At 36.7% G+C, this 18,847-nt stretch overlaps 2 protein-coding genes across 5 annotated transcripts; one reads left to right on the plus strand and one right to left on the minus strand.

The window, feature by feature from the left end:
• The first annotated feature begins 347 nt into the window (after positions 1-347).
• LOC104220407 (2-oxoglutarate-dependent dioxygenase DAO-like) lies at positions 348-5,418 on the plus strand. Of its 4 annotated transcripts, none has more exons than XM_009771271.2 (4): positions 348-897; positions 3,360-3,739; positions 4,481-4,796; positions 4,885-5,418. In XM_009771271.2, the coding sequence occupies exons 2-4, from the start codon at positions 3,399-3,401 to the stop codon at positions 5,131-5,133; spliced, it is 906 nt and encodes a 301-aa protein (XP_009769573.1). In that variant the 5' UTR covers positions 348-897; positions 3,360-3,398; the 3' UTR covers positions 5,134-5,418. The 4 variants fall into 4 exon arrangements, with proteins under 4 accessions (XP_009769573.1, XP_009769572.1, XP_009769575.1 ...); XM_009771273.2 differs by having other exon boundaries at positions 352-897; positions 3,424-3,739; XM_009771272.2 differs by having other exon boundaries at positions 352-897; positions 3,438-3,739.
• A 1,384-nt stretch (positions 5,419-6,802) lies between these two features.
• LOC104220408 (probable L-type lectin-domain containing receptor kinase S.5) lies at positions 6,803-11,424 on the minus strand. The gene is made up of 2 exons (XM_009771274.2): positions 9,953-11,424; positions 6,803-7,860 (listed from the first exon to the last, which is right to left on the minus strand). The coding sequence occupies exons 1-2, from the start codon at positions 11,190-11,192 to the stop codon at positions 7,034-7,036; spliced, it is 2,067 nt and encodes a 688-aa protein (XP_009769576.1). The 5' UTR covers positions 11,193-11,424; the 3' UTR covers positions 6,803-7,033.
• Between the last annotated feature and the right edge of the window lie 7,423 nt (positions 11,425-18,847).

The raw sequence follows: 18,847 nt of genomic DNA on the forward strand, positions 1-18,847 counted from the left end.
TTTTTATTTTTTTGTAAACAAACTTAATTACTAACAAATTGTAGAATTAAATCCTACGTACAAAATGCGACATTTTTTGTATTTTTTATTAATTTAGCAAATAAACATGCACAGACAAATACAAATAATTATTCTAAATATCACAAAATATCACAAAATTGCACACCAAGGAAAATTATTTTATTATTGAATTTTTGGGAGTAATTCTCATATTGGACAAAAATCACGTGCTTACAACCGTCTCTGACAGAATATTTTCGGCTTCATCCCTTTCTCACGCGCTTTTGATGTCTTGGGACGAATCTCGGTTAAATGGGAGCGGTTGGATGCGAGAAATCACATCCACGCCTTCCATTTGTCCGGGTTTTGTTCTATGTGAGATTTTTCGTGGTTTATTTTCGGATTCGGAGGGAATATTTGGAGATTTCTTGGAGAGGAGGGCAGAAGGTTCGAGAATTCTTGAATGCTATATAATAGAGGATCTTTTAGAGGTCTGGGAGAAGAAAAATGAGAAAAAAAATCGGGAATAGATCTTCAGAAAAGTTTAGTAGTAAAATTTCTAAGGTTATGAAGTTTTTCCTTCTTCTGAGATTTTCTTTTCTCTGATTCGACACCCTTTGTTCGAAAATGAAAAATGGTCTGAGTTTGTTTCCTCGTTCGAGTTTCATTTTCCAAAAGAAAAGCATAGAAAAGCAAAAAAAAAAAAACGAATTTTTGAAGTTCAAAAAGGATCTCAAATCAGAAAATTTTCGAAAAAATAAGAAGAAGAAGAAGTTGTGATTGAACACTTGTTGTTACTCTTTGTTCGGATCTGCCAGTCTACTATCCAGAGTTTCAGATCTGGGTTTGGGTTTGATCTAGCTGATTTTTCTTTCAAATAGGTCAATCTTAGTCCAAGTAAGTATATTCTCTTACTTCTGTATTTTTCCAGATTTGGTTTAATACAAAGTCATGACTATTTTCTTTCATCTTTTATTGTTGTTTGGGTTCTGTGTACTGTAATGATAATTTGCTTCCCTAAAGCTTTATTCATCATATGAGCATAGTTGATCTCGGATTTGCTGCTTTACATTGACCATGGAGTAACAAATGGCAGATAGCATTATTAATTGCTTTATCGGAGCTTCTTGGTCGAAAATTACATTAAAAGAGAACATTATACTCCTTTCTGTTTCTAAATCAATTTATGCTTAATTTGTCGTCGATAAAGCATACGTGGGTAAGAAATTGTAGTTTTGCAATGATTTCTTGAATGTTATTGAGAAGGAGAAAGAATTTTGTTGTTTTTCTTGTTAATGGTTACTCGACTTTTTGGACAACACTTTAAAAGTGTACGTTGAAGTATTTCCTTTAGTGCTCTCCCTCCCATCTTTTTTTTACTTTTCAAGCTTTTAGTATTTGTTCAATGTAATAAGAAAATTCAAGTTTTAGTAGTAATTGGATTCCCTAGTTTTTTTTAATTATATGCAAAAGTGCATATTTCATGTTCGATGAATTGTCTAAATGTGACGTAGTATCTGCTACAGCTTTGGTTAGCCATATTTTCTAGACTGAATTAGCACAAGGAAGCAATAACAAACTCCTCAAGAATGGTTGAGTTTGATATTAGACCCAATGAGTTCACTTTAGGCAATGTAACTCCCATCTGTTGTTCTTAAAGTCCTTAATTCAAAAAAAAAAAAAAAAAAAAGAAGCAATTTCATGCCATTTCAATAAAACTTGGCCTTCAGTCAAAAGTTTACCTGGGTAATGCACTTCTGGATCCTTATGCAGTATCGAGGAAGCTTTTTTTTATTAGATAATTTCAATTGGCGGTGAAATAGATTTTGCTAGGGTGGGTTTTTCAAGATAACCTTTCAGGTTTCCTTATAGGATGTTTTATTTTAAATTCCAATTAGCTTTATACATTGTGGAACTTCGACATTTATTATCAATGTGTGTTTAAATTACTGTGAACTGTTTTGTTAACTTTCATGAAGTAGGCGCACTGTTATTTTATGGTAAAATTATTTCAGTGATAGCTCTTCCTGTGATTTGTGAGGATGAGTTAGATACAATTGACTTCCACAACTCATAACCTCACAATATTTTCGAATTAGCTTTAGAAAAAGAATTCATGAACCCCGTAGCTTTCTTTTAGGCACGCAATTAAAATTATTACACCTATGGGTACGACTCCCGTGACGTGATTGTGATAATTAGTTTTTAAATTAGTTTAAAACAAAAGCACTTTTAGTTTGCCTTTAAGAAATATAACCTTTTCTTTTCTTTTTTTTCTTAAAATAATTTGAGGTGCGCCACACCAAACAAAATCTTGAAATGCATGGCCTCTCGCTTAATTGATATTTTAATCCTTAGAATTCGAGGCGTGACATTTAGCGAATTTTCCATGGCCCTCGCAAAGTTGCAAATGCGTAGTTACTTTAGGCACGTTATTTTAATAATTTACCTTCCTAAACTCGGGTGCGCATTTATGTGGCCCAAATCCAAATCTCAACAATGTTAGATAAAATATGTCGAGAGCTGCGGGTGCATTTATGTGACGTGGTTCAAGACAGTATTTTAAATGACGTTGCAATTTTTCCTTAAAATAAATAAAGCGGTTATAAAGTTAAAATGCACATAGGTTTAAACATGTATTAAAATCAGATAATGGACCATTTATAACAGTTGAACGACCGTGCTAGAATCACGGAATCCGGGAATGCCTAACACCTTTTCTCGGGTTAACAGAATTCCTTACCCGAATTTCTGGTTCGCGGGCTGTAATACAGAGTCAATCTTTCCTCGATTCGGGATTTGAACCGGTGACTTGGGACACCATAAATTATCCCAAGTGACGACTCTGAATCTTTTAATAAAAAATGATCCTGTTTCGATTGCCACTTTAAGTTGGAAAAAACTCCCTTATACACCCTTTCCGGGGTGTAGGTAAAAAGGAGGTGTGACAATAACATGTATCAAAGTAGAGAGAGAAAGAAAGTAGTGTAACTGAATAGCATATTTAATGGCTTAGGGGTAAAAGGTAACCAAAATTAGATATTTTGCTATAAACATTAAAAGGTATTTATAGAATATAATTTTTTTAAATGGTATTTATTCAAAATAAATAAGGTGTTAACCTTTGCTACAGGAGTTAAAAATTCCATATCCGAACCCATTAATTTCAAATACTGATTCGTCTTAGATATATAACCGTGAGATCCATTTCATATGTGACGTATGTTTTAAAAGTGTTTCCATTACAATATGTCCAAAAAAGTGGCGACCGTCGTGCGGAGAGGCCGAACATGTGTTTCCTCAAAAATTCAACGCATCCCAATTCCTCACGTCTTTACTTGTTCATTACTATAAAACAGTTACGCCCGCCGTCCACACGATAAAATAAAATCAGCAAAATGGAGACTGAATATTCAGTGCCAGTAATTGATTTACAGGACTTTCCAAGGCAATCATCAAAGTTGATTAAAGTCTGTGAAGAATGGGGATGCTTCAGGATTTTGAACCATGACAATATACTTCCAGTTTCACTCATGGCAGAGATGAAGGAAGTAGTGAGGACATTGTTCGATCTTCCAATTGAAATCAAGAAACATAATAAGGATGTTATAGCTGGATCTGGGTACATGGCCCCTAGTGAAAAGAATCCACTTTATGAGGCTTTGGGTCTCTACGATATGTCTTCTCCTGAAGATGTTGATGCTTTCTGTTCTCAGTTAGATGCAACCCCACAGCAGAGGTTTGCTTCCTCCTTTGACTATTGACTTTTTCAGTTTCTTGATTTTGAAAGTTGAGTTCTTTGGCACTAGCCTCGGTGCACAAGGCATCCTGCATTTACCCAAGTTCGGGGAAAGGCCACCCTCAAAGGGTATGGGGTAAACAACCAATCCTAATGCAAGCATCAGTGGCTGCTTCCATGGCTCGAACCTGTCACCTATAGGTCACATAGAGACAACTTTAATGCTAGCTTCAAGGCTCACCGTTGAAGTAAGAAGGTGATTAGCAATAATTATCAAATAATTAGCTCCATTAGCAACTTGCTAGTGGGATCTGGAAGTTATTTACACATATTACTACTGACTTTGGTACTAAATATTTATTTGAGTTTAATAGTTGGGGAATTTGGATGATCAGTGAAGCTAATAAAAAAAGCTAATCCTTCCTGGAACAAGATATAGTTTATGTAGATAGAGCAGTTCACTATTTTTGAATTGATCTCCCCTCTATTATTATGCCAAAATTAAACAATTCCTAGAGCATAAGTTTGCTAGACCTTAATTTTGTAGTAACAATTAAAAGGGCACATACCTTAGGAATTTTATAGTAACAATTAAAAGGGCACATACCTTAGGAGTGGAACACAAATTTAAGAACCTTTTCAGCAAGGTGTTACTAAATTTATAATTGAATGAACCAAAATCCAAAATCTTCAGACTTTTTATCCGTCGTTGTGATTTTGTATAATTCGTACTGTAAACAGAGAGACAATCAAGAAGTATGCTGCAGCAATACATGGACTAATGATGGATATCATGCGAAAAATGAGTGAAGGGTTGGGACTGGAAAATGTTTCGTTCGAAGATTGGCCTAGTCAGTTTAGGATTAACAAGTACCACTTCACTCCAGAAGCTGTAGGTTCCTCTGGGGTTCAGATACACACAGACTCGGGGTTCCTTACTATTCTACAGGATGATGAAAATGTTGGTGGTCTTGAGGTTATGAAGAAATCTGGTGAATTTGTTGCAGTTGATCCCTGGCCAAATACCCTCCTTGTGAATCTTGGAGATATAGGCACGGTAAGTAGGCTGCTACTCTACCTAATTCATTGTCAAGATTTGACTTGTTCCAACAATCTTATGCATACTTGCCTTTTGCTATGTGAAGGTATGGAGCAATGGAAGATTTTACACTGTTAAGCATAGAGTGATATGCAAGGAAGCAAAAACGCGGTGGTCTATTGCTTCATTCCTCTTGGGACCAAGAGAAATAGCAGTGGAACCACCACCAGAGCTGGTGGATGCTGAACACCCCCGTGTCTATGTTCCTTTCACTTTCCAGGATTATAGAAAGCTCCGGTTGTCAACGAAGTTGCAGGCGGGTGAAGCTCTTGATCTTATGCGCACTAACTTGTAAAACTTTGGCGAGCATCTCATCGCCTCCTTTATATTGATTTAGACTAATGAGTATGAAAGTAGGAAAGAAAAAATAAACCTTTGTGGGATACCATCTACAATGGTCAGCGAACTAATACTAGAATAGCCTATATAATGGCATAGTATCCCTTGGCTAATTTATGCATATCAACTAAGCATCTATGATCCATCTTTATATTGTGCTCTACTGCTATCTAATGCTTTTCAAAAGAATCGAACAAGTCTTATCTTTACAATGTAAAATCTTGGAATTCTTTAAGTTGTATGTAGTAGTGCAATTTATTTTTGAAGTGTTTTGACCTACAGAACCCAAATTATGCTAGAGATTTGGCCATCACAATTGTGAATTACACGTGTTAAAGGGAGTCAAAGTGGGAGGACGATTTGATACGAATTTGTTGTTGTCATATGATATAAGTCCTCAGAGAAGTAACGTGATATCTTCCTAAAATTTCTAACCAAAATTCTACCTACACAGACAGTTATGGTACACACAACCAAATCTTTAAGTTGTACGTATCAAGACATGAAATTGTTGTAGTCACATGAAGCAATTAAAGCAGATGCTTTCATGTATAAATTTGAGCTGGAGACGATGAAGATAATTTCCCACCATTTCATTTTATAACAACAACAACAACATACCCAGTATATATTCCCACAAGTGGAGTCCAGGGAGGATAGTATGTGCGCAGACCTTACCCCTGTGCAGGTAAAGAAGGTGTTTCCGGCCCAACAACTACAACACCATTTCATTTTCTCTTTGTTTATTCCAATTTGGTTCAACAATAGTAGCAACATGATTTTCTTTTACATAATTTTAGTCTAAAAGATGGCCAAAGAATGATATAATGACTTTTTTTCGCCATGAGATCCACTTCACATGGGATGTTTCCCCCCTTCAAGAAAACCTTATGTCCAAGTACCCCTTAGTTTAAGAAGCATCACACACACCAAGTACCCTACTAACTGTAAAGGGCCAAAACAAAAATGGAGACAAAAAGTTCAGTGCCAGTGATTGATTCACAGGACTTTCCAAGGCATTATCAAAGTTGATTAAGGCATGTGAACAATCTGGATTCTTCAGGATTTTGAACCATGACAATATTCTTCCAGTTGGCGGAGAAGAACGATTGTAGATAAAAACATGTTAATTCCTTTGTTTTGTAAAAGAAACCTAAAGGTACGTAACTGGAAAAACAAATCTCAAATCTGCATTTCTCCCCTTGTTGAGCTCTATAGAATGAGATGGATCTATAGGATTCATACGACTGAACTCGAGAACTCAATTAGTTTGGTATTGAACTGTGGTTTTAGATGGTGAGGTCTGTGTTATTTCACACTGTCAGAGTTAAAACCGTGTGATACAAGGACTATATTTCTGGGGTTCAGTACAAACAGACTCACTGTATTCCTTACTATACTATAGGATGATAAAATATTAAAATTGTCCATCATCTTGAGATCATGAAGAAATATGGTGAATTTGTAGAAGTAGCTCCCTGGCCTTCAAGCACTTATATTAGTCAGTAGTATTATGTAAACTAGTTTAGCGCTTGAAATACTGGACCTTGCAATTGGTTTCAAATGTTAGTTGCTCGTTTTAAATCAATCCCAATATTATCAATATATCAACTAAAGAGCAGCAGTAAATAGGACATACTGTAATACTACTGAGTTAAATGATGTACATGGGCTGGTCTGATCTTCACATCCTTCCCCATTAACAAATTGAAAAAAAAATCAAAACAAAAAAGTAAAAAACTGAAAGACACATTTTTACCTCCTCCCCAGAAAACATAATTACAATAAATTAAAGAAAAAATAGACGACCAAAAAAATCAATTCTCCATTTGGTAAAAGTTGCTTTACCAAAGTAACTACACCAATGAGTTTGGGTGGTCTGCATATGTTGGGGTCTCCCTGCTTTGATAGTCAAGACTCCATCCTGAATTGAAGTGAGAAGTTGTAATAGATGTTGTGTCCATAACACTAGAATCTATGTCCATTGGCATCATAGATGGCCATACAAATGCTGGCTTAAATGGTGGAACATCTGGTGCTGGTGCTGACCCTGATATAATCTGAACTATTGTCTGTGTTTTAGGTCTCTCACTTGCTATTGGATGTGAGCAAGCCAAACCTAACAGCAGAAGTTTCTTCGCTTCTTCAGCAACATAGTCATCTCCAAGCCTTTGATCAACAGCTTCTAAGATACGGCCTTCACGATGCAAGTACCATACCCAATCAACAAAGAATTGAAAGCCATTAACCTTGGTTCCAGGTCTTTGGCCACATACAACTTCCAACAACACGGCCCCAAATGCGTAAACATCAGATTGTGATGTGGCTTTCCCGGTGTGGAAACATTCTGGTGCTATGTATCCCATTGTGCCAAGCACTCCCTCGGCCTCAGCATACGAGGTCCTTTCGTTGTCAAGGGCTCGTGCAAGGCCAAAATCCCCAAGGCGTGCATTGAACTGGGAGTCGAGCATTATGTTACTTGCCTTTAGATCGCGATGGACCACCCTCTGCTCGTACTCATTGTGCAGATAGTGCAATGATGAGGCAACACCTTGCATAATCTTGTAGCGGACATGCCAGCTCAGCGGCTGCTTATCTGGCCCCGAAAAAAGGTGCATATCTAGGCTGCCATTAGGCATGTATTCATATACAAGCAGTAGCTTTCCATTCTTGTGGCACCATCCTGTTACCATAACATGCAATTAAATGGTTGTATATGGTATGCTATTAAAGGTTGTCACACTTTTCATGATGTGCCAAAACTTGATTCAGTAACAAAGATGTATAAGTTCATCAAATAGAGAGAACAAAATTCCAGATGGTCAACTTTATTCTGTAGTTTATAAAAGAAAGTCACGAACTTTATCTCTTTGTAGGGTCAGATGACTAGAATAGATGACACAAAAGAATAGGTGTTTGAAGATAATTGTGTACTAAAATACGAAGTTGATGTCCTTTTCAGTGGATATAATTATCATCACTTTATTTAACATTCAAAAACTTGTCTCAATCATTGACAATGCATTGAAAGGTATGTTAGGACAAAGAAGGAAGCTTCCTCAAAATATTGACATATATGACATACAAAAATGGTTTGACGAATGGCTGCTTACGGGCATATTCCATGGTCAGCGAAAGATAATCATCTTCTTTTTGTTCTCTTTCAAGAAAATCAAATGAGGAGATTCAATGTTTTAAATTAGAGGGGACATAGCAGCAAGTTGGTTTTGGTCAAAACATTTAAGTCATTCCATTAGTTTTTCCTACTTCCATGATGTTATATGGCATAAACTATCACTTATCATATTGCTGAAATCAACTATTAAGAGATAGAATATTATTCCTCCATCTTTTCCATCTTTAACCGGAAGTCTAGGCTTCAAGCCATCCTTATGGAAAACTCTTGATAGAAAGCGTTTCTCACTTTAGTGAATCCAATGCAGCATGAGTCCAATTAATCGGGCTACTAAATTTCGGTTACGCTAATAACCGGAGCCTCAAGGAGAAGCTTTGACAAATCGTTGGGATGACTCGAGAATTCCAATAAAGGAAAGAGGTTAAAGACAAAAGGAGGACCAAGTTAAATTACAAGGGTTCAAGAAGGCTTTGATTCTTCAAACAGGCAAATCTACTTCTCAGAAGATAATCCAACTTAGTAAATTCCTAGCATGCTAAATGTCAGAGTAGAAAGACAAGTCCTATATCAAAATTTCACAACTTAGTCGAATAGAAAGAAAGCTCACAGATATCTGAGTGGAAAGTTACTGGAAAAGGAAAAGCATAAAAAGATAAGGCATGTGCCCACTGGATTCTTGCCACGCGGTTAATCAGTCTATTACCATTACATAGTATTAAAGTTGATACCCCACCAATCTTTGGCTTTTAAATTATCTCAATAACTTTTACAAGGTTTTTGGAACCATTCTCTCAGTAGAGTCCTTGTTAATGAATTCTCTCTTTCATTGAGAATCAAGAGCATACAAGAATTCTGTATCTGATTGCTAAATGCTAAATGTCAATAAAACAAGGCCCCTTTCCTTTGTCCCGGTCTCTATTACGTAATTATGGTAGGGGCGGAGAAAGAATCCTAAAAACATTTTTGAACCACCTTGCCGCTACACTGTAAACTTTCTTTATACAAAAAGGATCAATTTTATCATATTTGCACACTTTACTTCTCTGGCAAAGAGGATTCAATTAAACCCCTTCATACAACTCCGACCCTGTGAACAACATTTATATCAGTGATTGTTTTTTAAAGAAAGGTAAAGGGGAGTTTTGGCGTAATTAGTAAAGCTGTTGTCATGTAACCAGGAGGTCATGGATTCGAGCCGTGGAAACAACCTCTTGTAAAAATGCAGGGTAAGGTTACGAACAATAAACCCTTGTGGTCCGGCCTTCCACGGATCTCACCCATAATGGGAGTTTAGTGCACCGGACTACTTTTTTTTTCCAAGAAAGGTGACAAAATTTATATCACTTCAACGGAAATACTGGGAGATGTGACTCAAAGGTTTAGCTAAAAGCTGTGTGCGAACACAATCTTTGCTGTTGCCATCAAAAGCTCCTTCTCTTGTACTATCTTATACGATGGACAATTATTAGTACTACCATTTTCCTAACTGCTTTTGAACCTAATATGTTGTCATGCTGAACCTACTACCAAGATCACACTAAAAATATGCATAACATAACTCTTTACTCTTTCAAACAGATGAAATTCATGATATGAAACATTCCAATATCTACATTCAAATAAAAATAAAAAGACTTACCAAGCAATTTGACAAGATGTTTATGCCTGAGACGATTAATGATAGTAAGTTCAGCCAAGAAATCATCTTGACCTTTGATACTTTCCCTTGAAAACCACTTGACTGCAATATCTTTATCCTCAGCAGCTAAAAAACCTCTGTAAACCACTCCATATCCCCCTTGCCCAAGCTTATTCTTTTCATCAAAATTGTTAGTAGCTTTTTTCAAAGCCTTGAACTTATACTCTTGTGGGGTTCCAGGCAAACTCTTTAGTGCACCCAATATATTTGACTGTGACCTATCAACTCTTCTCCTGTGATAAATATACCCTAAATATGCTGCCCCAAGTAGCAATAACACCACTACTGGAACCCCAACCCCTAAAACAACCTTCAACCAAGGATGCTTTTTATCTGGAAAATACTCAACTGTTAAGTTCCACCTCAGCACACAGTTGAGTTGGTAATTACTCCCAGTTGATGCAGCAAATCCAAAATATGATTCTTGATTCACATGGTTTTTTAAATCAAGATTATATGTTAAGATGGGGTTGTTTGGCCTAGGTGGTGTAGAGCCATTTTTTTCAGCTTGTTCTGCAATATACACATCAAGAATTTTCTTGATTCCATCATATTGTACCCAAACATTATAGAATCTTGCACCAATAGGAGCAAGCTCAATCCCATGAGATGATAAAGATTCATACTTTACAGATCTAACACTGTGAATATCAATACCAATATGGTTATCATCAGGGTCAAAGTTTTGCTTGAAAGTATCAAGCTCAACAGCAATAACTTTATTGGTGGAATTTCCATCAGTAGTAGCATTTGTCAAACCCAAATACTGCCCTTGGCTATTGAGTGGCTTCTCCAAATCTGGAGAAATCAAGAATGCTAAACCTTCAGCAGCTGTTTCATTCTTTGGCCTATAAATATTTACAAGAAAAGAAGAGTTGAAAGATGCAACCCTGCTTTTATTGTTTGTAATATCACCATCCCATAGCTTAAATGGCTGTTTCAAGAGGATTCTTCCTGAGTTATTATTGAGTTCAAAATCATCAGATGCAGAGTCAGGAGTCACCTGAAGAGCACCGTTACTGATTGTTGCAGGTTTTTCAACCTCAAATATGTTAAAGAAAGTTTCATCAAAAGATGGATATTCTTTGTTGAACGTTTTCAGTTTCTGGGCTTGAATCTTGAGTTGAAGACAGCTGAGAAAAATGAAAATGGTGAGTAATTTTGCTGTCAACAATCCCATTTCATCAGCAGGAGATGGTGAGTAGTGTAGGGGAAGTAGATTTGGAGATTGGACAAGAAAACAGGAGAAGAAAGAATCTAATGAGGAGAAGGTTTGAGGCACGTTGGGGTTGTCTTACTTTTTTGTAGATATAAATAAAATAATTGATCAATGAGTGAAGAAATTGAGATGAGATAGTAATAATATTAGTGCTGTAGAGGTTTGAAGTTTGAACAGGTTTTTGGGTTGGTCTCCCACTCTTTCATGTCCATTACCTGGAACTTGCAACTTCGCTAATTCTTTATTATTATTATTATTATTATTATTATTATTATTATTATTATTATTATTATTATTATTTTCATTTTCTTCTGCATTTTATTTGATTTGCATGAGTTTTCAATTGAAAGGAAAGGGATAAACTTTGGCGGTACATCACATGCCCTCCAGGTCACTATCTTACTAGTTGGATTAAAGAAATTTGAGGGGTTCTTTGGTCTTTCTTTCTCCTTTGGACCCACTTGAATAGTTGTATACTAAATTTCGGTGCACGCTTTATTCATCAATATATATGCTCTACTTTATCTAAATATATTAGCTTGATTCGATGTATTTGTAAGCATCTATATATATTCCACTTATGCTATATGATTTAATGTCTCAAAAAGAAAAGAAGAAGAAAACGACAAAGAAGCATTTGCAAGTATTTAATTATCAGTATAAACTGAATTTTAATAGAAAAAATAACTCTACAAAGATTTCATGTATTTATTTACAAATTTCTCGTGTTATTGTTTACTAATCTCGTGTGAAAGGATATAATAAAATCAAGATAATATTTTTTAAAGGACTACTAAATTGTAGGAGGATTTGCAAGAAAAAAAGTGAGTAATTGTCATGCACCAATACAAGTGGATCCTAAACCAACAATAATAACAATTGATAAAATTTGTTACGCCCTGCGTTCTAATTTGTTTGTCTTATTTTTCTTTCCAAGATGTAATCCACTTTTTCAAAGGAGGAAATTTTACTAAACGTTTAAAACATTTTTAAAAAAAATAGATTAGACCAGTAGCTGATTTCGTTTTGACAAAGGGGGCTTATAAATGAGAGAATCTTAGGTGCAGTGTCGTACTAAGGCAGGGTGCCGAATCAGATATGATTGACATTTGACCAATTGTAATTAAGTTATTTGGAATTTGCAGTGGACTTCATCAATGCAACTCAAATGTTGGACCTTTCTATTTTCTCTAACAAAGGTTTGGTCAAAGCCACAAAAGTTTACCATACTTTACGGTAATTTTATGGTTGTTAGATAGTAAACTCATCATAGTAATTGATGATATTTGTGGTGAACGGATAGGTCATCTCATGTTCTAAAATTTAATTCTGTGTTCTGAAGCCTTAGATATTTTATTTTAGTCTTTCTTGACTTGTGTGCATGGTCCGGATATTTTTCCGGAAGGCTTATATGTTAAAAATTGATAAATAAAAAAAAATTCCTTAAAAATTAACTTGAGTTGACTTCAGTCAATGTTTTGAGTTAACAGGCCCAGATTCATATTTTGATGGTCCTGGTAGGTCCGTATCGAAATATGGGACTTGGGCGTATACCCGGAATCGCATTCCGAAGTCCCTAGCTCAAAATATGAATTTTTTAATGAAAAATTAGAAGTTTGGAAGTTTAATGATTTTAAGAGTTTACTGATGTTTGGTTTTGCTGATACCGGGTTCGTATTTTGGTTTCGGAGCCCGGTACAGGTCCATTATTATATTTATGACTTGTCTGTGAAATTTGGTGAGAAACGAAGTTAGTTTGACGTGATTCGGACGTTCGGTTGGGAAAATAAAAGTTCTAAAGTTTTCTTGAAAATTTCATTTAATTTGGTGTTCAATTCGTAGTTCTAGGTGTTATTTTGGCGATTTGATCGCGCGAGCAAGTTCGTATGATATTTTAGGACTTGTGCGCATGTTTGGTTTGGAGCCTTGAGGGCTCGAGTGCGTTTCGGATAGGCTACGAAGCGTTGATCTGCAGACTTCGCATTTGCGAGGTCTGGCTCGCAAATGCAAGCCTCACATTTGCGAAGAGGCCATCGCATTTGTGAGCAATGGGCTAGAGGAGGACCTTCGCATTTGCGAAGTTTTGATCGCATTTGCGATCCTGACAGTCCGCATTTGCGAAAACTTGTTCGCATTTGCGAACCCTAAGTCACAAATGCGATACCTGCAACTGATCAAATTGTTAGAAAAATGGGATTTTCACTCATTCGTCAAATTTTCAAAACAAGAAAATCCTAGGGGTGATTTTTCCAAAACCCTTTCTTCCCCAAGAAAATCCTATCTCCATGTTTTTACTTGTTCATTGTTATGTGATAAGGGAGAGTGTTAATGCACGAAGGGTGATGTAGTGTCGTATGTGAGTGTTTATGCGCGGAGGTGATGCTGTGCTATATTGTGAGTGTTAATGAACAAATGGTGATGTCATGCTATGTTATGAGAGTTAATGCACGAAGGGTGATGTCGTGTCGTTTCTGTTCATTTATATGGTGAGGTTGAGAGTAAAAGCATGAAGGGTGATTCAGTGCACTTTCCTTTATTGTGTTTAACCATTTTCACTAGTTCAAGGCATACTGACTGTTTTGGTTATCATCCTTGCTGTGATTCTCTTATCTCGTATCCCCCTCAGCATGTCCCTCTCCCGATATTACTTGTCTAGCTTCTATTGTTGTTATTTTTGTACATATGATGTTAATTTGCACAGGTTTATTATGTAGGTGTCTTGTTATAGCCTCGTCAGTACTTCGTCGAGGTTAGGCTCGACACTTACCAATATATGGGGTCGGTTGTACTGAAACTACACACTGCACTTCTATGCATATTTTGGTACCGGCCCTAGCTGATCGTGAGGTTAGCAGCTGGACTTGCGCGTCAGGAGATTCAAGGTAATCTGCTAGCGTCCGCAGACCCTGGAGTCTCTTCCTAGTCTTATTATTTTACTGTTTCTTTTCTTTCAGAACAATGTATTATCTTTCAGATTTTGTTTGTAGCAAATCGTAGTAGCTCGTGAGTTGTGACTCCAGATCCTAAATGTATCAAATATTATGGGTTATATGTTATTCTGCAAATCAGTTTTAGCTTATGTTTAGCTTAATTGTTTCTGTTGTTAAAGTTGACTGAAGTTGACTTAAGAATCCTCTAACATTAAGTTGCCTAGCAAGTGAAATGTTAGGCACCATCACGGTACCGAAGGTGAAAAATTCGGGTTGTGAGAAGTTGGTATCAAAGCACTAGGTTGCCTAGGTCTCACAATTCACGAGCAGACTTAGTAGAGTTTGGAGGATCGGTACGGAGATGTCTGTACTTATCTTTCAGAGGTTATGAAGTTTAGGAACAAATTTTACTTCTAGTTTTCTCTGTAAAAAGAGTAGGAGAGTTCAATTTGCAATGAAAGAAGAATAGAAGTAAAATTAGCAAGTTTGTTCTCTCATTACTAATTGAACTCTTCTACTCTTTTTCTCTCGCATATGGCGAGAACATGTACTATATCTTTAGCTGAGCAGAAGCCAGAGCCCTCAGTGGCAGCTCCTACGATGGGCAGAGGAAGAGGTCGAGGTCGTGCGAGAGGCTGGGGCAGGGGCAGGGCTCAGCCCAAAGCTCGAGTAGCAGCGCAAGCAGCGGAGCCTCGAGTGGAATTTGATGAGGAGGTTCCAGCCCAGACTGTGCCAGTTGGACCAGCTCAAGTGCCGAAGGGGTTCATCGCCACCCTAGTGCTTCAGGATGCTTTGGTCCATTTAGTGGGACTTATAGAAAGTGTATCACAGGCCGACACATTCCCTATGGCACCAGCCACTCTCAGGCTAGGGGAGGAGCGCAGACTCCCGCTACTCACACTTAGGAGCAGATGGCTACCCAGTTTCAGACTCCAGCAGCCCAGCCAGTTGGGGTAGTTCAGTTGGTAGTTGTAGCACAGACCGGTGACGGACCAACTATGCCTTCTGAGGGCTTATTGAGATTGGACAAGTTTACCAAGCTCTTTCCAGTTCACTTCAGTGGTGCACCTTCTGAGGGCCCACAAGATTATCTTAACCGCTGCCATGAGGTTCTGCAGACATGGGGATAGTTGAGACCAATCCGGGTCAATTTCGCTGTGTTCCAGATGATGGGTTCCTCCAAGAGATGGTGGAAGGATTTTGTATCGACAAGATCATTTGGGTCGCCTGCTCTTACTTGGGACCAGTTCTCTTAGATATTTCTTGAGAAATTCCTTCCTGTCACATTGAGTAAGGACTATCGGAGACAGTTCGAGCGTCTTCAGCAGGGCAGCATGTCTGTCACTTGTCGTGCCCCCTTTTTACTCGCGGAGTCCAGGTTTTGACATTCATTGTAACAACTTATTTCCTTTTGGAAATTGGGTATGGGATTTGAAGAGTCGTCACCTAACGGATTTAAGGTGTGTTAGGGCACCTAAAGCAAATAACTCATAAAACTGGTTTGCATTACCATAGAATGGGTAAGAGCTCAAAATAACCTTGAGGAGAAGGTGTTAGGCACCCTTCAAAGTACACAACGGTGGGTCCCAGCGAAACTCGAATTAGGTGAATTAGTCTTATAAAAAAATAAAGCAATCCAGACAATTCTTGGTAATCGTCCTAGGTTTTTTAGCCTATATGATCATATCTGTACAATGCTTGGTAATCGCCCCCAAGTTGGGGTGCTACACATAGCATTAGCGCACATGTCATCATATCCTTTACTACCCAATTACCCTCCACTTTAGTGGTTATATAAGCGATTATAATTATGTACTCTATGCGTGCATTACCTGTCTCTTCCTTATGGCCCTAGATGTGTTTAAGACCTCTAATTAAGACAGTTCTAGACTCTCTTAAAGTGCTTAAAAGGAGAAAATCTAAGCAACAAGTAAAACCAAATAGGACATTCACATAAAGGGACAATTAAAGGCTCACTTTTACCTCTTCACACAAGCAGACAATAGCACGTCCCAAACAACAAGATTTCAGATATTTCAAAGGATCCTAGAGCAAGATATCTAGGTGAGCATGACAAACAGAATATATGCAGCATTGTATTAAAGCGAGGCAATAGAGATCTAATCAGTTTGCCTACTGATTTTAGGGCTTGCTGAATCTGGGCAATTCACAAATAATTAAACAAAGCACAATTTTGCAAGTTCAAGGTTTTAGTCGCCCTACGGGCTTGCCTAGGCATGGATCAGCGATGTCCTATGAATATGGTATCTAGTCATTAATCAGAAGTGCAATAAACCAGTAAATAATTTTAAGCAGGCAGTTTGGTTCATTAGGTCCTATAGGCATGTTGTCTAAGTGTAGAAACTGATTTAAAACTTATAGACGTGGTAGCTAAATGCAGAAATTGATTTTAAAATCCTATAGGCATGGTATTTAAATGCAGCAATTGGTTTTAAAAACTTGTTTGCATGCAAAAACTGATTTAAACCTTGTTGGCATGCAAAGACTGATTTTAAGCTTGTTGGAATGCAAAGGCTAATTTTAAGCTTACATGCATGGTGTCTAAATAAACGAACGTCGCAGTATCCTATAGACATGGTATCTAGAATGCAGGACTGATTCTTAAATTCATAGACATAGTATCTGAATGAACATAAGCAAACAAACATCACAACAACCTATATGCATGGTATCTAGAATGCAAGACTAATTTTTAATTCATAGGCATAGTATCTGGATGAACATGAGCAAACAAACTTCACAGTAACCTATAGGCATGGTATCTACCCTTTCCCAACAAAATATATATAAGAATCCCTTCCAGTTTTACCAATATCCCCCATATCTGTTTACAAAGAAATTATTATTACAAACCAACATAAATAATGAATTACTGAACAAGCAGGGTCCAAAGGTCTAGCCTGGGCTTCCAGCCGGCTAGACAATGTAATAATAAAGAGCAGAAGATTGTGATAGAAGAAGAGAGCAAGAACTTTTCTGTACTTTTCTATGTCTATGTGTGTGTGTTGAACTATGTTCGTGTGTGTTAAAGAAAAGAATGAAACTTATGTAGCATTGAGCAAAATAAAACAAATAAGGCAAGGAAAATTAACGGCACATAAATAAAGTATGCAAATCAATTAACCAGAGCAGAATAAAACAAATAAGGCAAGGAAAATTAACGGCACATAAATAAAGTATGCAAATCAATTAACCAGTCAATTTGGGCTAAACCTAATCAATTAATATTACTTAAATTAGGGAGAATCTCATACGAAATCAGTCGGTAGGCATGATTGAAGTTAAATAAGGTAAGCAATAAGTCTAAAGACCATAGATTGGACTAATCAATCTAAATAAGGCAAATAGTACCAATTAAAAGTTATAAATGAGGAAAACAAGTAAAATCATGGGGAAGTACTAATGTTAACAAGAAAATATAATTCGATCCCTAAGTAAAATCAGTCAATCTATTTTGATTGACAGAGATAAATAATAATGGGAAAAATTGAAGCGGATAGTGAGACAAATGAACAAACAAAGGACTAGAATAAGAGTAAAGATAACCAGCTCCAAACACTTAGAAACATTTAGAATTTTTTTTGCAGAAACAAGAAGAAGTGGAAACCTAGTTCTGGGAAAATTTAGGATTGATCAACAGTAGGAAAACAGAAGGAAAATGCCATAGAAACTCGAAACCTTTTCAGATCTACAGAGATCTGACCAACACATAATAAGGAAACAAAAACCCTAATATAACAAGATACTAAAATTGATTAACAATAAAGAAAACAAGAGATTTTAAAAAAAAACTACTGATAAACTCAGAATCACTCAAGATCTACAAAGATCTGGACAAATTCGCGTCTTAAAAGGTTAGGGTTTTGAGAAAAGGGGTGGGGTAGAGAAAATCTTGTTTTTGGGGTAACAATAATAGCACTCACAAACGGAGAAGACCGTAGGCAGACTCTTAAATGGTTTCAAACAAAATCCTGGTTGGATCTCTTAGAGATCCTTTCACGAAATAACAAAATCGAACAACCAGAAGAAGTAGAAGGCAGTAGGGGCCTCAAATCACCAGGGAATCCCATGGAATAGGTAAGAATCGAAGGGTTTGAGGGAGAATTTAGGTGGCGGTGCTAGGGTTAGGGTTGGTCTCAAAGAGAATTGGAGAAGAAGGGGGATTCAAGGGTGGCGGGTGATAACAAATGAATAAGGTTAGGGGTCTCTTGGATTAAAAAAGGTAAGGGGTAATATGGACCATTGATCTTAGAGATCAACGGTCACGATCGGTTCTGGGTTAGGGAAGGTTAGATTTAATTGGGCTAGGTTTGATTTGAATTGGGCTTGGGTTTAAAAATAGGATTGGGGGGATCCGATTTTGGGTGTAAATTAGAGGCTATTTGTTAAATACACATTTTTAATAAATAAAGTAATTTAAAAATAGATAATTAAATGATAAATAATGATTTTCATGCATGAATGTGATTTAAAATAATTATTCAATATTATAATAATATAAAAGTCATTTTTTGTATAGATAACGTAGTTATGCATATGTAGGGGCTATTTTTGCAAAATATGCAATTATAGTCTTGAAAATGGAAATGTAATTATAAAAAATGCAATTAAAATATTTGAACACTCATACGAACATACATGATGAATTTAGATGATTAAATCATC

The sequence above is a fragment of the Nicotiana sylvestris genome, chromosome 2, assembly GCF_000393655.2.
Source record: "Nicotiana sylvestris chromosome 2, ASM39365v2, whole genome shotgun sequence".
In the NCBI taxonomy this organism is placed as follows: Eukaryota; Viridiplantae; Streptophyta; class Magnoliopsida; order Solanales; family Solanaceae; genus Nicotiana; species Nicotiana sylvestris.